The 18,312-nt window shown below is 43.9% G+C and overlaps 1 protein-coding gene across 10 annotated transcripts in view; it reads right to left on the bottom strand.

Annotated features, from left to right (window-relative positions):
- The window catches only part of cspg5a (chondroitin sulfate proteoglycan 5a), a 64,596-nt gene extending 51,901 nt beyond the window's left edge, over nucleotides 1-12,695 (bottom strand). For all 10 annotated transcript variants that reach the window (XM_069655519.1, XM_069655521.1, XM_069655522.1 and 7 more), the window contains exon 1: nucleotides 11,070-12,695. In XM_069655519.1, the coding sequence (XP_069511620.1) occupies nucleotides 11,070-11,169 (100 nt within the window). In that variant the 5' untranslated portion in view covers nucleotides 11,170-12,695. The remainder of the gene's footprint in view (nucleotides 1-11,069) is intronic.
- Nucleotides 12,696-18,312: the final 5,617 nt, after the last annotated feature.

The raw sequence follows: 18,312 nt of genomic DNA, 5'->3' as shown, positions 1-18,312 counted from the left end.
GAGCGACATGTCTCTGAACAAAGCTTTGTCTTGGCTCTGCAACATCTCTTAAAGTATATCTGGACAATTAAGAGATGTGAGTGTCAGTGCGGAGGAATCAAAATGCTCGCTATCCACCATTTATTACACGGCCGTGCTAAATACTTGATTCTGATTGGTTAAAGACTTGGCTTTAAAAAAATTAGTATTTCTTTGATAAATAATCAAAGGTCCAGATTTAGATTGTTAGAGGGCAAATTTTGGCCGCTAGTTAAATCTGGTTTACCAATTCTCTTAAGGCTGGCCCTCACTAAAAGATTTTTATAATCTTAACAGATGTTGAAAATGAGAGAGACCCCACATGTGATATCGTGGAGACGATAGCTGTGTCTCAATCCAAGGGATGCATCCTTCGAAGGACGCAGTCGAGGATGAGTCATTCGTAGCCTGTGTAGACGCTTCGGCCGAACTGAAATGAGCCAACTGCGGCTCCTGTCGCCTAGCAACAGGTAGCTAGTGGGCTAACAAGCTATCATAACTTAACCTATTATTTTAAAGATAATTCGTTTATTTTAACATTCTTGTCATTGACAATGCGCAATGAATCTCAAGGTTATGGGCCGCGAAGGATACACCCGATGGATCCTTCGTGTCCCGGGGGAAAAGGAAGACGCATTTGTCGGCCGCTTCTGAAGGAGCCAGATGAGAGGCAGAACTTTATCCTGCTGCGATTTGGATGCAACTTTGAACTGTGGTAGAAACTCTTCATTTAACCCAGAAAGGAAGTTAAACTAGCCAACTGTGATTACTGTTGGTTCATTCACATAAACGAATAATTCGCAGGAGAGATGATTTCATTAATGTTTATAAAAATAACTCGACTGATCGGACCACCGTCAAGACCAGCGCTGCTGAATGAACGGACGTGAAGCAGAGAGAGAGAGAGAGAGAGCCTCTTTAAGTCATTCTCATTGATTTTAGCTTCAAATACCTGAACCTCAAGAGAACCACACACACTCTCACACACGCTGTTTTCTCGTTCCCACACCCGCTCGCTAATGAATAACTCATGAGGTTTTTTATCTTTACTCACTGCTGCTCATTAATATCGATATAAAGAGGAAATGCACCGTGCTGCATTCAGCTCTAATTGAAAACCTCTGCATCGATTTTACACCAACCGCTCGCGCTCTTACTCCATCTTGTCGTCTTTCACTCATCTTTTTTTTTCCTGATTTGTTCTCCGTCACCTCCTCCCTTCTCTCCCTGTTTTACCTCATGAATTTCCCACATTTTAAATCCTCTCTCCTCCACCCATCCTTTCATTCCTTAGTCTTTCTTTTTCTCACTCTTTTTTTCTCTTCCCTCCTCCGTGTCTTTCTCTCTCTCTCTATCCTTTTTCTCCTTCCATCACACAAATCCTCTCATTTCTGACTCCACAGGTGGTGGGATGGAGGAAGGATGTGTTGCTATGGGAACGGTCTCGGCCTCTCTAGAGCTGATGCGGCGCTGCAAAACACACACACACAAACACACACTTAATAATAATGTGTTCATCTTTGAAGAACTGCAGATTTCTGGGGTTGAAAAAATGTGATACTGTGCAGCTCCTGCATGTGTGTCTGTGTGAGGCCATGCACATATTACTGTGTGCTTGTTAGCTGCATGCATACTGTATGCGTGCACCCATGCGTCCACACTCATAACCGCTTTTTCCTTCCCTGTGACCTGGTTTTGAACGGTCGGTCATTTTAAATTCAAGTGCGTAAGCATGTGTGCACGTGTGTATGTGTGTTGTATGTGTTTTCCACTCTCACACACACAATCTTCCGATCTCTCCCTTTTTTACTTTGATATAAGCTGTTAGTCTGTAAGTATAAAGTTATTAGTGCTTATTTTAAATATAAATCCAAGCAAAAATTGTTGATCATTTAGATCTCTCTCTCTCTGGTGTGTAATTTATCATATTTACCTCAATTCTTTTATTAACAATTACTTTGATGAACAGAGAACTTTCCACACTGTGCTTATCTCAAGAGGAGTGTGAGTACTATGTCGAAAACTGCTTAAGTAACGTAACACGTTAGTTCTACAATTCAAGTTATCTGTTACTAAAGCCGCTTTCCCACTGGTCAAAAAACCTGGGTCAATGACTCTGCAGTAGACCCGGGTAATTATCGCTTCAGCTCCGATCGTCATTGATGGGAACGCATATCCCGTGTCGACACGTTAATCTCCGCCCCCTTTCCGGCACGATGCCTTGCTCCGTCAGTAACTTCTGCGACTCCTCGTCATCTCAGCTACAAATTCTGCTGTGTCTGTCTGAGCTGCGCTCGAACATCGTTCCAAATTCGTCGGCACCGAGTTTGTTAACAGACTGAATGAGTAATAGATACAATAAAGACCTAACTACCGCAACATCTAACCATCTGCAACACATTACTTTTCTCAGGATGTAGCGCAGTAATGTAACAAGTAACTTTTAAGAGTAACGTTACCAAACCCTGATGTTTTATAAGAAACGTTTATATTTCTTTTACAGATAAAATCCCGAATATGACTCGGGGGTCAGTTAGCTTTGCACATAAACAGCTGATAGAAATGTTCCTCAGAAAGCTACTTTTTTAACTTTATACTGCACATTTCAGAGCCTGAGCTTTTCCACTTTTAATTCAGGATTGAGGTTGAATCAGTACTTCTACTTTAACAAATATCTGTACTTCTATATGAGTAAATTATGCGTACATGTGCCACCTCGTTTTTCTTGATTGCAGTCGGGTTGTTTGTCATTAACAAGAAGATGTTTTCTCTGAGACAAAATTGCTCTCTTTATCCCGTCTTGATTTCAGTGTGCCTTTAAATCTTCTATCTTTTGATTAATTTCTTAATTGAGGTATAATTTCAGCTCCGATTGTCTCGTTTCTTCTCTATTGTGCAAATCTGAACATAAACGCATCGCACAAGGGAAGACATGATCATACAAACCAAATAAATCCTCTCCTATAATTACCTGTCTTTCTGATGAACCTGGTTTGTCGCTATGACAGGTGTGTGTGTGTGTGTGCATGTGTGTGATGGGCGAACCGAATGCTAATCAGACAGTCTGCAGTAGAAGAGAGCTGAGGAGGAACGAGCAGCGTGCACGCTCTCCAGACGGAGGCGAGGAGAGAGGAGCGAGTGCACGAATATGAACTCGATGACTCGCTTCAGCAAGGACACACACAGGCAGTCTCACACCTACACAACACATTAACACACACTCACACATATTACGCTTGTAGACAGAAGAAAGCAGCTTACTGTAGCACACACACACACACACACACACACACACACATACACAGACAGGTGCAAGCCTACGTGCAAACAAAAAGATGAGCTCTCCCTTCATCTTCCATCTTTTTGCACCGCACACACACAAACCACCTACGTACATGAACACACACACAAACATGTAAATTACTGTTCAAGGGCAGCCAGAGTTTGAGAACAACGCCAACTCAGCACTTTAAAAAAAAAAGCACACATACTGTACGCTAATTGTTTTGTCTTTGAGCAGGAAGGACAGAGAAAGCGGCCCGTCACTGTCCGGCTGCTCACCAAACTTTGCCAGGTTGTTTCATGACCTTCCAACAGCTGCAGGAAAAAAACAGAAACTTCCGGACGACCACCGACAAGGACGACGACAATGACGCCCAAAACACCTGTCACACCTGTGAGTCAGAGCTGCAGCACAAAAAAAGAGAAGAAACACCTGGAGGCTGACGAGGACGATGACATGGAGGAGGAACACCGGCACAAAGGGACACGTGGATGACACAGTGAGTTTCACAAGGTCGATGCTTTCGGTATAAAAGTTGTGACTGTGGTTGTGCCACTGTTGAAATCTTTATAAAACTTACAAGGATGAGTGGTTTCACCATTTTTTAGTAATGTTAAGCTGCAAAAAGAGTCCTAGGGGTAACAAGGACTTCAAGGTACACTGAGTTATAGTTTCTGTTCATTCTGCAGGCTGGAAATATACTTCCTTTTTAACGTTGCGGTCGCCTACACAACCGGCTGCGTCATGAACGCTATTGTTCGCATAGTTGTCTATGCACTACCCGTGTTACTGGAGAATACCTCTAGAGGGCACACCAGTGAGCTCAGGCCATATGCAACTACCGTATGTGCGAGATGTAAACAACAGACATGGCGGCACTTGAGGAGGTTACTGTTACAGTATGTTAATTCTGAGATCTCAGTGGCTCGGTGACTAACAAAAGTCTGTAACCAGCTCAGGCGACTGATGACCGGTGGACAGAATCTGTCTGTAGGCAGGAACGTGGATTTTCAGGACGGCAAGTGTCCTGGTTTCCGTTTTTGCTACGCTTGCTGTCCGAGTAATATCAGCAGGCTGCGGCGTATGCAGGAAAAACAGCCGTTATGACATCCCTGCTCCCATCAGCGTCATCTGACGACGATTTACCTTCTTATTAATCTCTAAAAAACAGACGTCTGCAGCAAGTTCAGCTAACAATCTGCTCTAGATCTAAAATTCAACTTCAGATAAATTCCCCTGGCGCGGTGTCACAAAAGCTGTTCAGATTTCCCGACTTCCTCGAATGCATCAGATCAATCGACCTCCGTTCAACAAACGAGCATTTTTAAAGCGGTTTTCTTCTCCTCTTGAGGACAGACCTGACAAAGCTTCATGTTGACTTGTTACTAATCTGCATCATGATGTTGAAATTTCGGCAAAGGTAAGAGCCGTTAATTAAAGTCAATCACAAGAAAAACGGTTTCTCTTTCTGCAACAATGCAGCACGCGGAAAAAGGAAGTCTTGACTGGAAGTGCTTCATCGCTTACCGCCGGCTACACGCCCCAACATGTTCACCGCTGTCCCCAGAGGCTATATCATCGTTAGACTATACCCGATGGGATCCGAGATTGGCCTACATGTGACTCTAGTTTACATTTAAGATGCAGATTTATCAGACTTTCCTTTAGCGCCAGCCAAACATTTGTAGTGGTGTATTTTCTTGGTGCTTCAAGTCATGTCAAAGTTGTTTCAAAGAATTGAACTCAGGAGATAGGAGAAGTATTTTAGACGGCTAAATCACGTCGTTGCAGGTTTGGTGTCTGAGAGGATCCTCAGGTGGAGAAAACTCTGACTGGCTTGAGTGTGATTTTGCTTTAATGTAATAATGATGAAATGACGTATATGTGCTGTACGTAACATGCACTACTTTGTGTGCATGTTAAACAAATCTTTCCATGTAAATAAGTTCTATTCTTACTGCCTCACATAAAAAAAATATGGAAAAAAATGTGTGAGGACATTTGCACCTTAATCCAAATTATACACACAGACATCAACGTTCATCTGCACGCAGGATCGCAGAGAGAATCCAGCAGCTGGTCGGGTCAAGCCTGTAGCTAACCTGCGTATGCTAACGTTAGCTAACGCCGGCCTGCGGGCAGATGCAGGTGGGAGGATATTACAAATGAGATTAGGATCACTTAGTTTCCCAACAAACAGATTTATCTGGGATGATGGCCGTTATAGCCGCTCACGGATCTCAATTTAGCGCTGAGAGAAAAGTTTGTGTCCCTCGGAGAAAGCCGGAGAGAAAATACTCGGCTTCTGTCAGGAAGCTAATTTAGCTCTGGCGGTTTGATCAGAAAAACAACTTCTAACATGATGATTAGAGCTGTAAGCAAAGATGATTTTCATCACTGAGTACTTTTAATTAGTTCTTTAATCTATCAAATATGACAAATTTTGTCTGGCTAATGTTAAAAAAACAGCTAAATGATATGAAATGATAACTTTAAAGGCTTAAAGACATTTATTGACCCTTAGTGAATGACTCTAACCATAGAGCAGGGTGTAACTGATAATCGTGAGCACTTATTTTGTAAACTTCTGATATTTGGTCTTTTCTAAAAAACAGCTGATTAAATGAACGTTTGTCTCTGAGATGCGACGATACTCTGTATGTGTTCACACAAGAGTCACAGAGTATCAGACTGAAGACAAAATGGCTATCGCTGCAGTCTTTCCCTCTGCTGTCGCTCTGCTAACACGACTGCCTGTTACTGCTAATTACTCTCCTAACTGGGCTCATTAAGGCTTCAGCAGTTTGAAGCAGCGATCTGGTGAATCATCAGCCGTCAACCCTGACTGCTCTGTTTGTCAGTCACTCTGCAGCAAACACATAACATGCATACACAAGCCATACTGCTGCGTCTACAGACACCTAGATATGTAGTGTTTAAAGCAAGAGTTTAAAGCCTTTAAGATTTTAAATGAAATAAGGCTTGAAATAGTAAAAATGCATTTATGATATCAAAGTTTAGAGTCTCATTAAGCATCCACAAAAATCTGAGTGCAAATAAACTTCCATAACTACCTGAAAATGTTGTTCAAAGCAGTTTAATTTGATATTTTAGACCATTTCTCACGACTTTGTGGGCGTGGCCGATCAGCTTTGATTACACAAATTGCAATCAGCGATAATCGATACATTACAACTATTTACGTTACTAATTACAACTATCAACACCTGCGAGCATCAAACACCATAGACTGCATAAAAAAAAGGACGACATGACAGCTCCCTAAAAGTGAAGCCGAACCCTCTCTATCGCCCCCTGCTGACTAGCTGCAGTATAGGTCATAAAGCCCGCCTCCTCCATGTTAACAGATGGGACATGAGTCAAACTATAAAATACACGTTAAATACATTTTTCTTTTCTGACACTACATTCTTATCATGCTGATTTATGTCAATTTTTCTGACTAGTTTACTTTTCATTAGATATTTGATGCTATAAAAAGGGGGTGTGGCCTCATGATTGACAGCTCTGTTGACAAATCGGGCTCCTGCAGTGTTCTGTTCCCGAGTGGCAGAGTAGAGGACGAACGGCGAGAGGAGACGTAACTTTCCATAACCGTGAATATCTGCTTCAGACATGTTGTTAAACACGCCGACGTGCCGGATCTTGGCCGTTTTATGGGTGGGTGTTTTGGTGAGAGGAAGTGGCTACGGCGGCTCCAGCGCCCGTCACGGGGGGGTGGATTTTGGCTTCAATTTTGTACAATGAGAGTAGAAGAAGACGTGTCGTCCATCTTTATATACAGTCATTGGTCAATGCTTGAGAATGACGCTCATGCTAGGTGTTAATAGCGTTAGCCGTGTGACTATTCTTATCATGTCCTCTGGAATAATTGTCATTTTGGAGGAAATGTCAGAGCATAACCGCGCCCAATATCGGGTTAATTTAGACAAATCTAAATGGCAATATTTCGAGCTTTGACTGAAACTAATCTTAATTATTTTACCTTCACAAGACACTAAATTACAACGTTATAAGGTTATTGTAGATTAGATTTATTTTGTCTGAATGTTCCCAGAATAATTTAAAGCAAACAATCTGATCTGACTTGAGGAATGCCTCGTCTTCCTTCGTCTTGAAATTCAAATTAGAGTGACAACACTGATGTTTGCTCTGCCAACAGTCAGACGTGAACGTCTGCTGATCATCAAACACCATAAGCATGAAATCATTATGCAGGAATGATGAATACACCAGCACAAATACTGATGTAATCTACAAATTAGAGCTGGTAATGATGGACTACGCCCATTGCCAGTGGCTCCACACACACACACACACACACACACACACACACACGGTCAGTAGGCGTAGATCCACCAGACTTGGCGAGAAATTTCAGCATGTGCCAAAAATCCAACCAACATTTTGAGCCCTAATGGAATTCAAAGCGTGAACACATTTATGGCGGAGAGACACGAACACGCTGTTCTGCCAGCCGGTGTCGAAGGATGTGTGTGTGTGGTTTCCATGGCGACAGAGAGGATGCGGAGGAGAGAGTGCAAAGCCATTGTTCACAGGAGCTGTAGACACAGAAATTCATTTGAGGATTGTCCGTTTCTTCTTTTTCCTAATGCTTGTTTTTTTTGGTTCTCGACACTGCGATACAAAGATTAGGTTAGTGGAGTCATGGTGGGAGGATTTGGCTCGAAGATTAACCCACTGCACATCAAAGATGATCCGCCAGCGAGCAGATATGTGTCAGCAGGCCACAGAGAGCAAGAGACAGGGAGGAGGAGGGAGATAAAAGGAGAGGAGAGAAGGGCATCGAAAAAGCTGCACATGCACGAGTTTCAGTGCAGCAATGAGAACCCATTAGTTCACCAATCACCTATCTACCACCTTATAACCATGCATGGGGGAGGGGGAGGCTGGGATGGGACGGCATATCATCAGCATTAAACACACAGAAGAAGAAAGAGGATTGCAAATGGCCACCAGAGAAAACGCCGACAGGAAATGACTGACAGGATTCTGGTGTGCTGTAGTCGGCCTCGTTCCCCTGAGCATCACTCGCAGATGTGGGGCAAGCTGCCACCTCCACTCTCCACCGGTGAAGCGAGAACATGCACGTGTGTGTGTGCGTGCAGGTTGAGGGTGTGTGAAGGGGGTGGAGGTGGAGGGTTAGCCCAAGGTTGTTTTAAGGCGTTTGCACCAGATCCAGCTACATCTTTTTGTCCACCTGAGTCTCAGCTGACACAAATGTCCTGATGCCGCACTGATGAAAAGTGACCAACAATATACCTGAAGGGGAGACACAAGCGCTTGATGATGACTCCACAATGTAAAATCGATAAAACTCGTCAGAGCCAGTAGGACACAACACCAGTGCTCGTATCCAGAGGGCCACATGCCTCTGAAGTAAACCCAGAAGCCAGAAACATTCATGGTTGACACTACGCCTGCTAAGCATCATCGAGTTTCAAGCAGCGCTGTGCCAAAGTGCAGCCTCACAGAGCAGAGAGACGCTCACACTGTTTCCCCTGCAGACGGACCAGTTTTCCAGTGCAACAACCCGTCTTCCATCAAACAGACTCAACTCGAGCTGGTTTGAATGGAATCTGGAAGAAATGATGTTCCTGCAGAGGAAGATGTTTTTATGAGTGCAAGAGTCAGAAACGATCGGATCAGATGAGGATTTCTTGCAGTGCCAAAAGGAACATTTCTGATCCACAGATCCAACAAACACATGGGATGCTCATGAGTCAAATTCAAAGAGTGTGGCTTGTGTGTGCCTTTTTTTAACCTTTGTATGATCAACGCTATCTGAGTTACATTTATAGTTTCAGCCGAGAGAGCAGGACTCAAGCTCAGGGTGAAACCAACTGACACCAAAAGTTATTAAAAATTACTTATAATTTATTTCACATGCTTCCTTTCAGCGCTTCAGCAGGTAGTTTGGATTCGTCTGCTACCCTTTCTAAATCTTAACCATGTGTTCGTCTGATACCTGCAGGTATGTGGGCGTGTTGCTTGCCATCAGCTCCTGTGGGTTGTATCAAAATGTAATAACAAATGACCTATGTGGGTTTGAAGACTTGTTGGTTTATCGCTTTATGCTAAGCTAACCTAACCAGCTACAAGCTTTAGATTGGTAAATGTACATGCATGAGAGTGTCTTCTCTTTCATCTCTTCACAAGAAAGCATGAGAGTTAAAAAGGGGGTTAGATGCTCGCATACCTCCCTGTAAGGCTTTGGGTGGTAACTGGGCCACACATGTCCCTTTAAAAAGAAAAGAAACCTTAAATTTGAGGTGAAAACTGAAGCAGGGGCTGCTGACTGGAAGGACTGGTTCATCTGGCTTAAATCTGACAGGGAACATCGCTCCTGGATGTTACACTGATGTGACTTTTTCCCTTTAAAAACCTTCCAGATGGATCTCTCTCTCTCTCTCTCCCTCTCTCTCTCTCTCTCTCTCTCTCACACACACACACACACACACACAATAGCATCCTTTTTTGGACATCACCTTGCCATCACACGCCATGAATCTCAGCCAATGCGATGACAAGAATCAGCCAGATTATATTGGATTATAACGCCAGGCTGATTTCAGCGCGTGCACGCTCTTGCATTATTAATCTGACAGTAATGTAGCCCGCCGCGCGCAATGACTCTCAGACAAAGAGATGCCTTTTTTTTTTTTTAATGTTTACTCGGGTGTTCTTCTTCTCCTCCTTCCCTCTGTGTATCAGAATGTGCGTCCAGATCCTCTCATGAATTATTCATCAGGTCCCCGGGCTCTAATCCTCGCCTTTGTGTCGCTGTAGTGCCAGTGCGCCTCCAGGGATCCGGTTTACTGCATCGGCTGGCCGCTGTCACTCTCACACGTCTCTGTAAATTCTCCTTTAATATTGCAAACGGTTGCTCACAGTGCGCACGGTGCTGATTTATTGACCTGATTTTGCTGTGATTGCCTGCTAAGATTCTTATCGGTGTCTGGAAGGAGTTAAATGACATTTTTAACCCCCCATGCTGTCTAATGACTTCCACTGTCTGCCACACTCAGCATGGAGCTGATAGTGACCTCATTGTGTAAAAACATCTTCATGATATCCCTTCAATGTGATTCCTTACGCAAGAAATCTTACAATCTTTGAATTAACATCTTATAATCTCCCGTTTTGCAGCGCGTCCAATTAATTTATATTGACCTAAATGTCCCCTCCTCTTGTGCCTCCACAATATTCATAAGGATTTAGGACCGTCTACTTGTGTCTTTATTGTGACCTAATTTCGCTTTGTGCGCTTTTTTGTCTCGTGTGACATCTGTGAAACACTCCGACAGGAACAAAGGGTTCAATAATGACAGGAAAATTACATTTTTGTCCCTCAGGCGTCGATATGAAATTTAAAAACTGATATTATTCCTACAGTGTGATTCAAAGGCTCAGAAAATGTGCATTACGGGTGCTTTTTTATGCCAGATTATCCTACATCGTATTCATTTTAATTTCCCAGTGACTGGAAAATGTCAAAACTATACAATACTTCACTGAGCAATATTCCGTGGATGCTATTTAAGTGTGAAGTGCTTTCCTAACCCACAATCCAGAGCCTCACTGACCTCCTTTCTGGCTGCACTGAGGGAGTGTGTTCAGGTACCCTGAATCCACAGAGAGGACATGCTGCCGCTGCTGCTGCACGAAAATTATGTGAAAAATGTTTCTGCACGTTTAAAATGCACACTGAAGGACAGTTTCTTACCGTGCACAGACAGCGGGATCAAGTGCAGAGCCAGGACGCACGACAGCAGCGTTAGTCTCCAGCATCCCGTGCAAAAACCGCTCGCCTCCTTCCCCTGCATCCTCGCCGTGCAATGGTACAAGATGATCAGACGGAGAAAAAAAGGAAAATCCTGGTTGTAATAGCGCTAATAGAGTTCAAAAATGTTGCAAAAAGTAATCCGGATAAGTGGGTCTTGTTGGTTTGCGTGCAGTCTAGACTCCAGCCTCCCTGCGCTGCTCCTCCATAGCCGCTCGGTCTCTGCTGTCTCCGTGGATCCGCTGCTGGTTCACACGCTCGGCTCAGTTAAGCACACAGAGGCTGCTTACGGCTCCATTGCCAGAGAGACGGCGGTGGGAGACGGTGAAGCGAGGGTGGGGTGGTAGTGGTGGTGGTGGTGGTGTCGGAGGCGCGGAGGGGGTGCGTGTGTGGGGCGCAGACGCACGCCGTGGCTCGGCTTGGCTTGGTTTGGCTCGGAAACGGATCGCTGCTTTTTGGGCACTTTGTGGCTGAGAGGGAAACAAACGCACGGCGGAGTGCAGCCTTCTCATCATCAGGGGCGGGGGGAGAGGGTTGTTGATGCCCCCCACCCACCCAGCGAACTTCATCCTCCACCCTCCTCCCTTTTCCCAAGAAGCTTACCTCCTCCTCTTCATCCTTCCCTTTCCTAAACCTGTTTCCTTATTTTAGTTCTTAAAACCGTCTTTCCTCTCCCACCAACCTCTTTACCCTCTTTTCCTTGTTCTCTTTCCAAAGTTGTTTCCCTTTCCTGTCACTACTTTGTCCCGGTTTAATCAGTTGTCTTCCGGCAAATCGTCTATGTTTCTCTTCCCAGGACGTTATTTTTCTTTCTCCCAAAAAAATCTCTCACCTTCACCTTTTCCAAGATGCCTCCAGTCAGTTACTCCTCCTTTCCTTGTCTCCCTTTTCTTCTTCTTATACATTTTCCTACTTTTTCAACCTCCAAAACTCCCAGCCCTGTTTCTTTCTGTTTCCAAAAGACATTTTTCCTCATATTCCTTCTTCCAAGACATTCATTCCAACATTCTTCTTCCTCTCTTCCTGTTAGAAACTGTTCAAAACTGTTCCAAAGATGTTTCCCTTTCTCTTTTCTTTCCATATTTGTCACCTCATTCCTCTTTTCCATCCTTCTTTCCCTAAAACCATTCCTCATCCAACTCCTCCATCCTGCTTCCTCTCTCCATCCTTCATTTTTCCTTCAACTTTTTCTACTTTTACACCTCTTCATTTCCTTTTTTGTTCAGACTTATTCTGGTCCTCTACTTTTTTGCTTTCTTCTCCATCTTTTGAAACTTTTTAATCTCCTTTTCCCTTTCCTACTTTTTTGCTTTCCAAACGTTTACCTCCTCCTCTTCCCTTGTTTACTCCCATCCCTCTTCAACAAAGACTTTTTGAAAACTTTCTCTTTTTCCTGGCAAACATAGTTTTTTCCTCTTTCATGCACCTGTTCCATAGCCATCCCTTTCCTCCCCCTTCACTTCTTTCCTTCCATCCTTCTTGTCCTCTATCCTTTCTCTATCTAAAACTGTTCCTCCTGTACTTCCTCCTTCCTTCCTTCAGCTGCATCCCAAAACGTCCTCCCTCTCCTCCTTCATGACACTTGTTCCCCTTTTTTCCCACTCCACTGTTCACTTCCCAAATCTTTTGCACCTCCTCCTCCCTCCCTCCCTCTGTTTCCCAAAGCTTTCAGTTATTTACCATTCATCTGAGTGTTGGATCTCAATCGTGCACGCTCTCCTCTGGCCACTTTTATTTTTGTACCCAGAGGAAAACGTTGTGTTGTGAAGGAGCTTAACGTCCCTTCATGTCTGTGTGTGTGTGTGTGTGTGTGTGTTGGACAGGATGAAGCATTTGAGATTATGTAAAAATAATAATAATAATAATGATAAGTGTGTTGACGCCGTCAAAACAACCAGCTTTGTCTAATGGTGTGACACAGAGAAGCAAACAAAAAGGGGGGAGGAGGAGGGGGGAGGCGTGGGGGTGTCTGGGTGACAGGGGGGTGGTTGGAGGGGTAAATGGGGGGATGCACATGGTGATGAATGCCCAAGGGCCCCGGGGGTAATGACGGTGGTGGGGGTCGTGGCCATTCTTCCACACACAAAAACTGCATAAAGAGAGAGAGGGGCGGGCAACAGGCGATGTTTTGTGTGTAAATGTGTGTGTGTGTGTGTGTGTGTGTGTGTAGCTGCAGTTTGTTGTTTATGTGTACGTGTGCAAAGCCAAAATGTTTAGTGGAATAGAAAATGTGTTTGCTGAGTTGTGAAAAGTAGGTCAAGATTAAATTCGGGGCTTCTGTTTAAGTGAAATAAAATATGGTCACTTTCCTGCACACTGAACAAAGGTTGTCTAAATGTTACACAAACATTAACCACCTCACTGAATAAGCAAAAGGTGGCCCTAATTCTCAAGCCAGGTGTGATCAACCGTAGAAGAGGCTGCAACGAAACCTTTTAATTGTGGGGATAATGTGACTGAAATATGACATTTTATGGCGTGTCTGTGAAGTTTAATCAAAAAGGCAACTGGACTGCTGTTGAAGACGTTTCGCCTCTCATTGAAGAAACCTTTCAGATGAGACATGAAACATCTTCAAGTTCAGATCCAGTTGCCTTTTGGGTCAGACATTTTCTGACACTTGTTTCAGGTATTATTCAGACCATCATAAAAACCGACAGCAGTAAAGGACGTCTGTGCGTGCAGCTTATTACCAACCATATTTACATTTATTATCGGGCGTGGACCTCAGATGGATGTTGTAATAATGACGGAAGCAGAAATCGTATAACGAGCAAAAAAGTCTGCGTAGAAAGGAGCAAAAGGACGGATGGTTCACCCTCAAGACTTTCACCCAGGAGAAAGGTGTTTGTGTACAACATAAAACCAAAAGTCAACACTGTTTTTTCAAATATTTGTGCGAGTTAAAGCTCCTGAGAGGAACTTTCGGTTTGTGTTGATTTTGGCGCCCCCTGTGGACAAAACCGTACCTCTTATCTCTTTGCTGATTTTGTCCTGTTCATGCTTAAGTGGTAGTTTAACAAAAAATCTCATCCTGCTTTCTTTAACAGTCACATGTATAACTCACTTTAAATTTTTGCCCTGGAAAATGTAAACAAAGACAGCGTGCAGTTAATCACTTTGTCTGACACCTACCCCCACCTATTGTGGGGGGTGGACCTCTGATGGAAGTTGTAATCATCACGGGAGCAGAGGAGGAAGGCAGGTGAAATTGTATAAAATCGAGAAAGTTGGGGCGCTGGCTCAGCTCAGTCGGTAGAGCATACAGAGGCCACAGCCTGCAACACAGGAGCCGCAGGCCTGACTCCGGCCCTCTGCTTTTGCTGCCAGTCGTCCCCCTCTCTTTTCTCTTAATATTTCCTGTCTCTCTTCAGCTGTCCTATAAATAAAGGCAAAATCCCAGAGAGAAAATCTTTTAAAAAATTAGCGTGAAAGTCAACGTAGGGAGGAGCAAAGGATGACTATATGGATCGTTCACCCTCAAGACTTTCAGCCAGGAGAAAGGTGTTTGAGTACAACATAAAACCAAAAGTCAACTCTGGTTTTCTAAGCAAGTTCAGTCACGTCACATACTTTATTTAAAGCTCCAGGAACTTTTGGTTGTGTTGATTTTGCCGACCCCTGTGGACAAAGTTGTACTTATCTCTTATCTCTTTGCTGATCTTGTGTTTGTTTTTTTTAAAATTCTCATCCTGCTTTCTTTTAACAAACAAGCATCACTCGCTGTGGGTCTTTGCCGTGGAAAATATAGAAAAAAGGCTGATTTGGCAGCTGGAAGTAAATCGCCTCGTCTGACACCTATGTGCTTCAAAACATTAACCCCCTGAGGATGTAACGTTTGACGGTACTGGCAGATCTGAACCCAAAAGCACGACAACGAGACGGCCAGAGTTGTAAAGACAGTTCAGCTTACTTGTTCAAAATTCAAATTAAGGCAAGGTCAAAACCAAGAGATCGGTCACACAGGCAAACAAGTCCAAGAGGGAGCAGGCAAAGAACCGCCAGATCAGGTATACAAAGTAGGAAACGCTGGAGAGCTTGGCAGGAACACACAAGACAATCTGGCAGGGACCCAGTGAAAGTGGACCGGTTCATAGACGGAGGGACTAATGAGGGAATGAGCTGATTGCCAGGCCTGAGAAAGCGACAGGACCTGACACGACAGGAGAGTTAGAGATGATGCAGAACCGTTTCAGTCCTCGTGATCTGTATGCCGATACGTTGATTTTCATTCACGATAAGAACTGTATTAAGATACAGCTGAGGAAGGCCGCTGTCTCCTCACTGCTCCACTCAGATCCAATGTTTTCAGTGGACATTTAAGTCTCATGCACGTCACTCTATTGCAGTTTGTCATGTTTCCACCTCCCAAAAGAACAATCAAAAGAACAATATCATGTCCATCCTCCCCAAACCTCCTGAATTAGTACCGAGCACCTGTCATCTCTCTCTCTCTTTCTGTTTCTGTACACGTCTCTGTCTCTCTGCCTCGGGCTCAGAACCACACATCAGTTTATTCATTATGAGCACACTACCGACCTTCCTGCTCATTTGTGCTTTTATCTGATTTCACCGGGCGACTGGTTTTATCTATTCCACTGTGTGATCTGAATATGAGCTGACAGCAGCGTCGGACAGGGAACAATAATAAAAAGCCTCCCGTCTGTTATGAACTGCAATTCTGGCCACATTTCAGATACATCTTCGGATCCCTTAAATCTAATAAAGACAGATCTTTTCATCTAGTTATTTCTTATTTTGTCTCATTGCTGTCAGTGCTAATGCTGCCTCCACTGAGCTGTCATCTGGCAGTTATCTGAGGGGAATTATTACAGCTAATTTAACCCTCACAATCAATATCATCAAAATTTCTGTCTGCAGCAAAGCTAGCTGCTCTTTGAAGCTTTACTAACCCTGCAATCATTCACGAGCTTTAAGTTGTAATTTGATTCAAACAGCGTGCACGCTGCGAAGAAGATGTGCTGTATTTTATTGCTCAGAACTAACTGAGGTCATTCTACGTGGACAGCAACTAATGGTTACAGCCTTAGGCCGGAGACATACTTACTGTTTGTGTACACGATCGTCATGAACTTAGTTGTTCACATAGTTGTCTATGCACTACTCGTTACCAGAGGATACCGTAGAGCTACCGTACCGTATGTGCGGGATGTAAACAACACTCGAGCAGCAGCGCCAAGATCAAAAAGTGGGCAATGGCACGGCATGGGCCACTGTGTGTGCCGGTAGTTCAGTGGCATGTGCCATTGAAGACAAAAAGACAAAGACAAAAATGTATATATTTATGGCAGTAAATGTCGTAAAGCAAGTCCACTATACATTTTCATATGACCACCTACCTTAGGGGATAGGCACGCCAGTCTAATGAGCGGCACATGCCGCTGGCCCATGTTATCGGCTACGGCACATGCCACTGAACTACCGGCACACACAGCGGCACATGCTATGCCATGCCATCGGCCACTTTTTGATCTCGCTGTCACTCCACTCAAGGAGGTTACTATTGTGTTCATTCTGAGATCACAGCAGAAAAAGAGAGCTGATGTGTGTTTGGTGGACAGAACACACCGTCGGCACCGTCCCCACTCAGTTTCTCCAGCATGTTCCTCCGTGCACGGACGTAACGGCCCCGGACTTGTTTCCATTCAGTTCTGCAGGTTTCCACGTCGACTTCTAAAGTGGAACTTATCTGTCTCCAGTTGTTTGACAGGAATGTTTGTCTCTGTGCAGTGGCATCGACACATCGTACAGATAACTGTGGACTTGTTCTATCAGCTTGTCTTCAGAACTTTCTGCCATTGTTGTCCCTGCTGCTGTGTCGACCCTGTCACGACCCCTCTGCCTCTACACTGCCTCTACCGCTCATGTGCATACTGCATCTCGCATCCACGTAGCGTTTATTTTTGAGGACGTGCACAGACGGCGCTTCAAACAGACACAGGGAATGCGTGGCAGCCACCACATGCACGCAAACACGTAGCCAAAATAAAGTATATCTATGGCTCAGGAAATTAAGCTGCAATACATACATTTATAAAATGACTAAATGTTTTAGATGTACTATGCTGTGCAGGAATTATTCCAAATCCAAGGAGCAAACAGGAGAGACTTCTTGGATCTCCAGGACGATTCGTTTAGTTAATAAACCCTTCTACCCTTTGAGAGCCTGTACCAGCAGATGATGAGGACATTCAGGATGTTGTATTGTTTAGGATATTCATGATGATGATGATGACCATGTTGACCTTGTTGATGGTGAACCCCGCCCCCCCCAAAAGAAAGCCCTGTGTACTTGCTGTCAGCACCAGTGTCCGATCGAAGCTGTTTGTTGGCTCTTGCTGACTTCGTTCCCTCCCGTCTCGATCGTTGCTTGTGTTGTATTAACTCTCAGATGTACATCGCTTTGGACAAAAGCGTCTGCTTTCGTCTAACAAACAGTCCACCAAAGACTAATGTCTAACGATATTAATCAATTACTTCCTGCATTTGAGAAACTGCAGCAAGGGAATTTCTGTATTTCCATGAATTGGGCCTCAAAATTCGACCTCACTGGCATCAAATGCAGTTACACAGCTGACGACAGGAAACAGGAAGTGGATTGATTCTGAGCCTCAGCCTAATTCTGTCTGGCAGAACGGTGTTTTCCAGTATTTCGGGGTTAATTCCTCTTACAGCTATCATGTGCTTTTGTTGTGACGGTCAGGGCCAACTGCTTTACTCATATTAAATAGGGGACACACATGGATTAGTGGCATTTAATCTCCAGTTCACCTCCAAAACATAAAGACCCCCAGCTCTTCTCTATCTGCATCTCAGAGGGTGTGAGTATGAAGACTTATTACATCCCTCATCACCTGCTTCATATCTTCTGTCTTCTACTTATTCTTTTGTCATTATGCCAGCCTCGTGACAAAAATAATTTCCAATAGAGCTAAACAAACAGTGAAACCCACGTTTGGCTCCAGCTCCACACAGCAAACAGTAATATTTTCTGGGTTCCTGGATGTAATGTCATTATTTTTCAAACAAGTGTAATAGGAATGAAAAGTATTGAACCTTTTCTCAAAATGTATCTGCAAGAAATAAGGAAAAATGAAAAATTCTTGGGGAAAAGTAAAAGATAAAAAGAGGAATCAGGAAGTGCTCTGAGTAGCAGAGTAGAGGA

The sequence above is a fragment of the Semicossyphus pulcher genome, unplaced genomic scaffold, assembly GCF_022749685.1.
Source record: "Semicossyphus pulcher isolate SPU_LCO1_2020_fin unplaced genomic scaffold, fSemPul1.0.p SCAF_9, whole genome shotgun sequence".
Classification (NCBI taxonomy): domain Eukaryota; kingdom Metazoa; phylum Chordata; class Actinopteri; order Labriformes; family Labridae; genus Semicossyphus; species Semicossyphus pulcher.
This window is presented reverse-complemented; position numbering and strand designations above follow the sequence as displayed.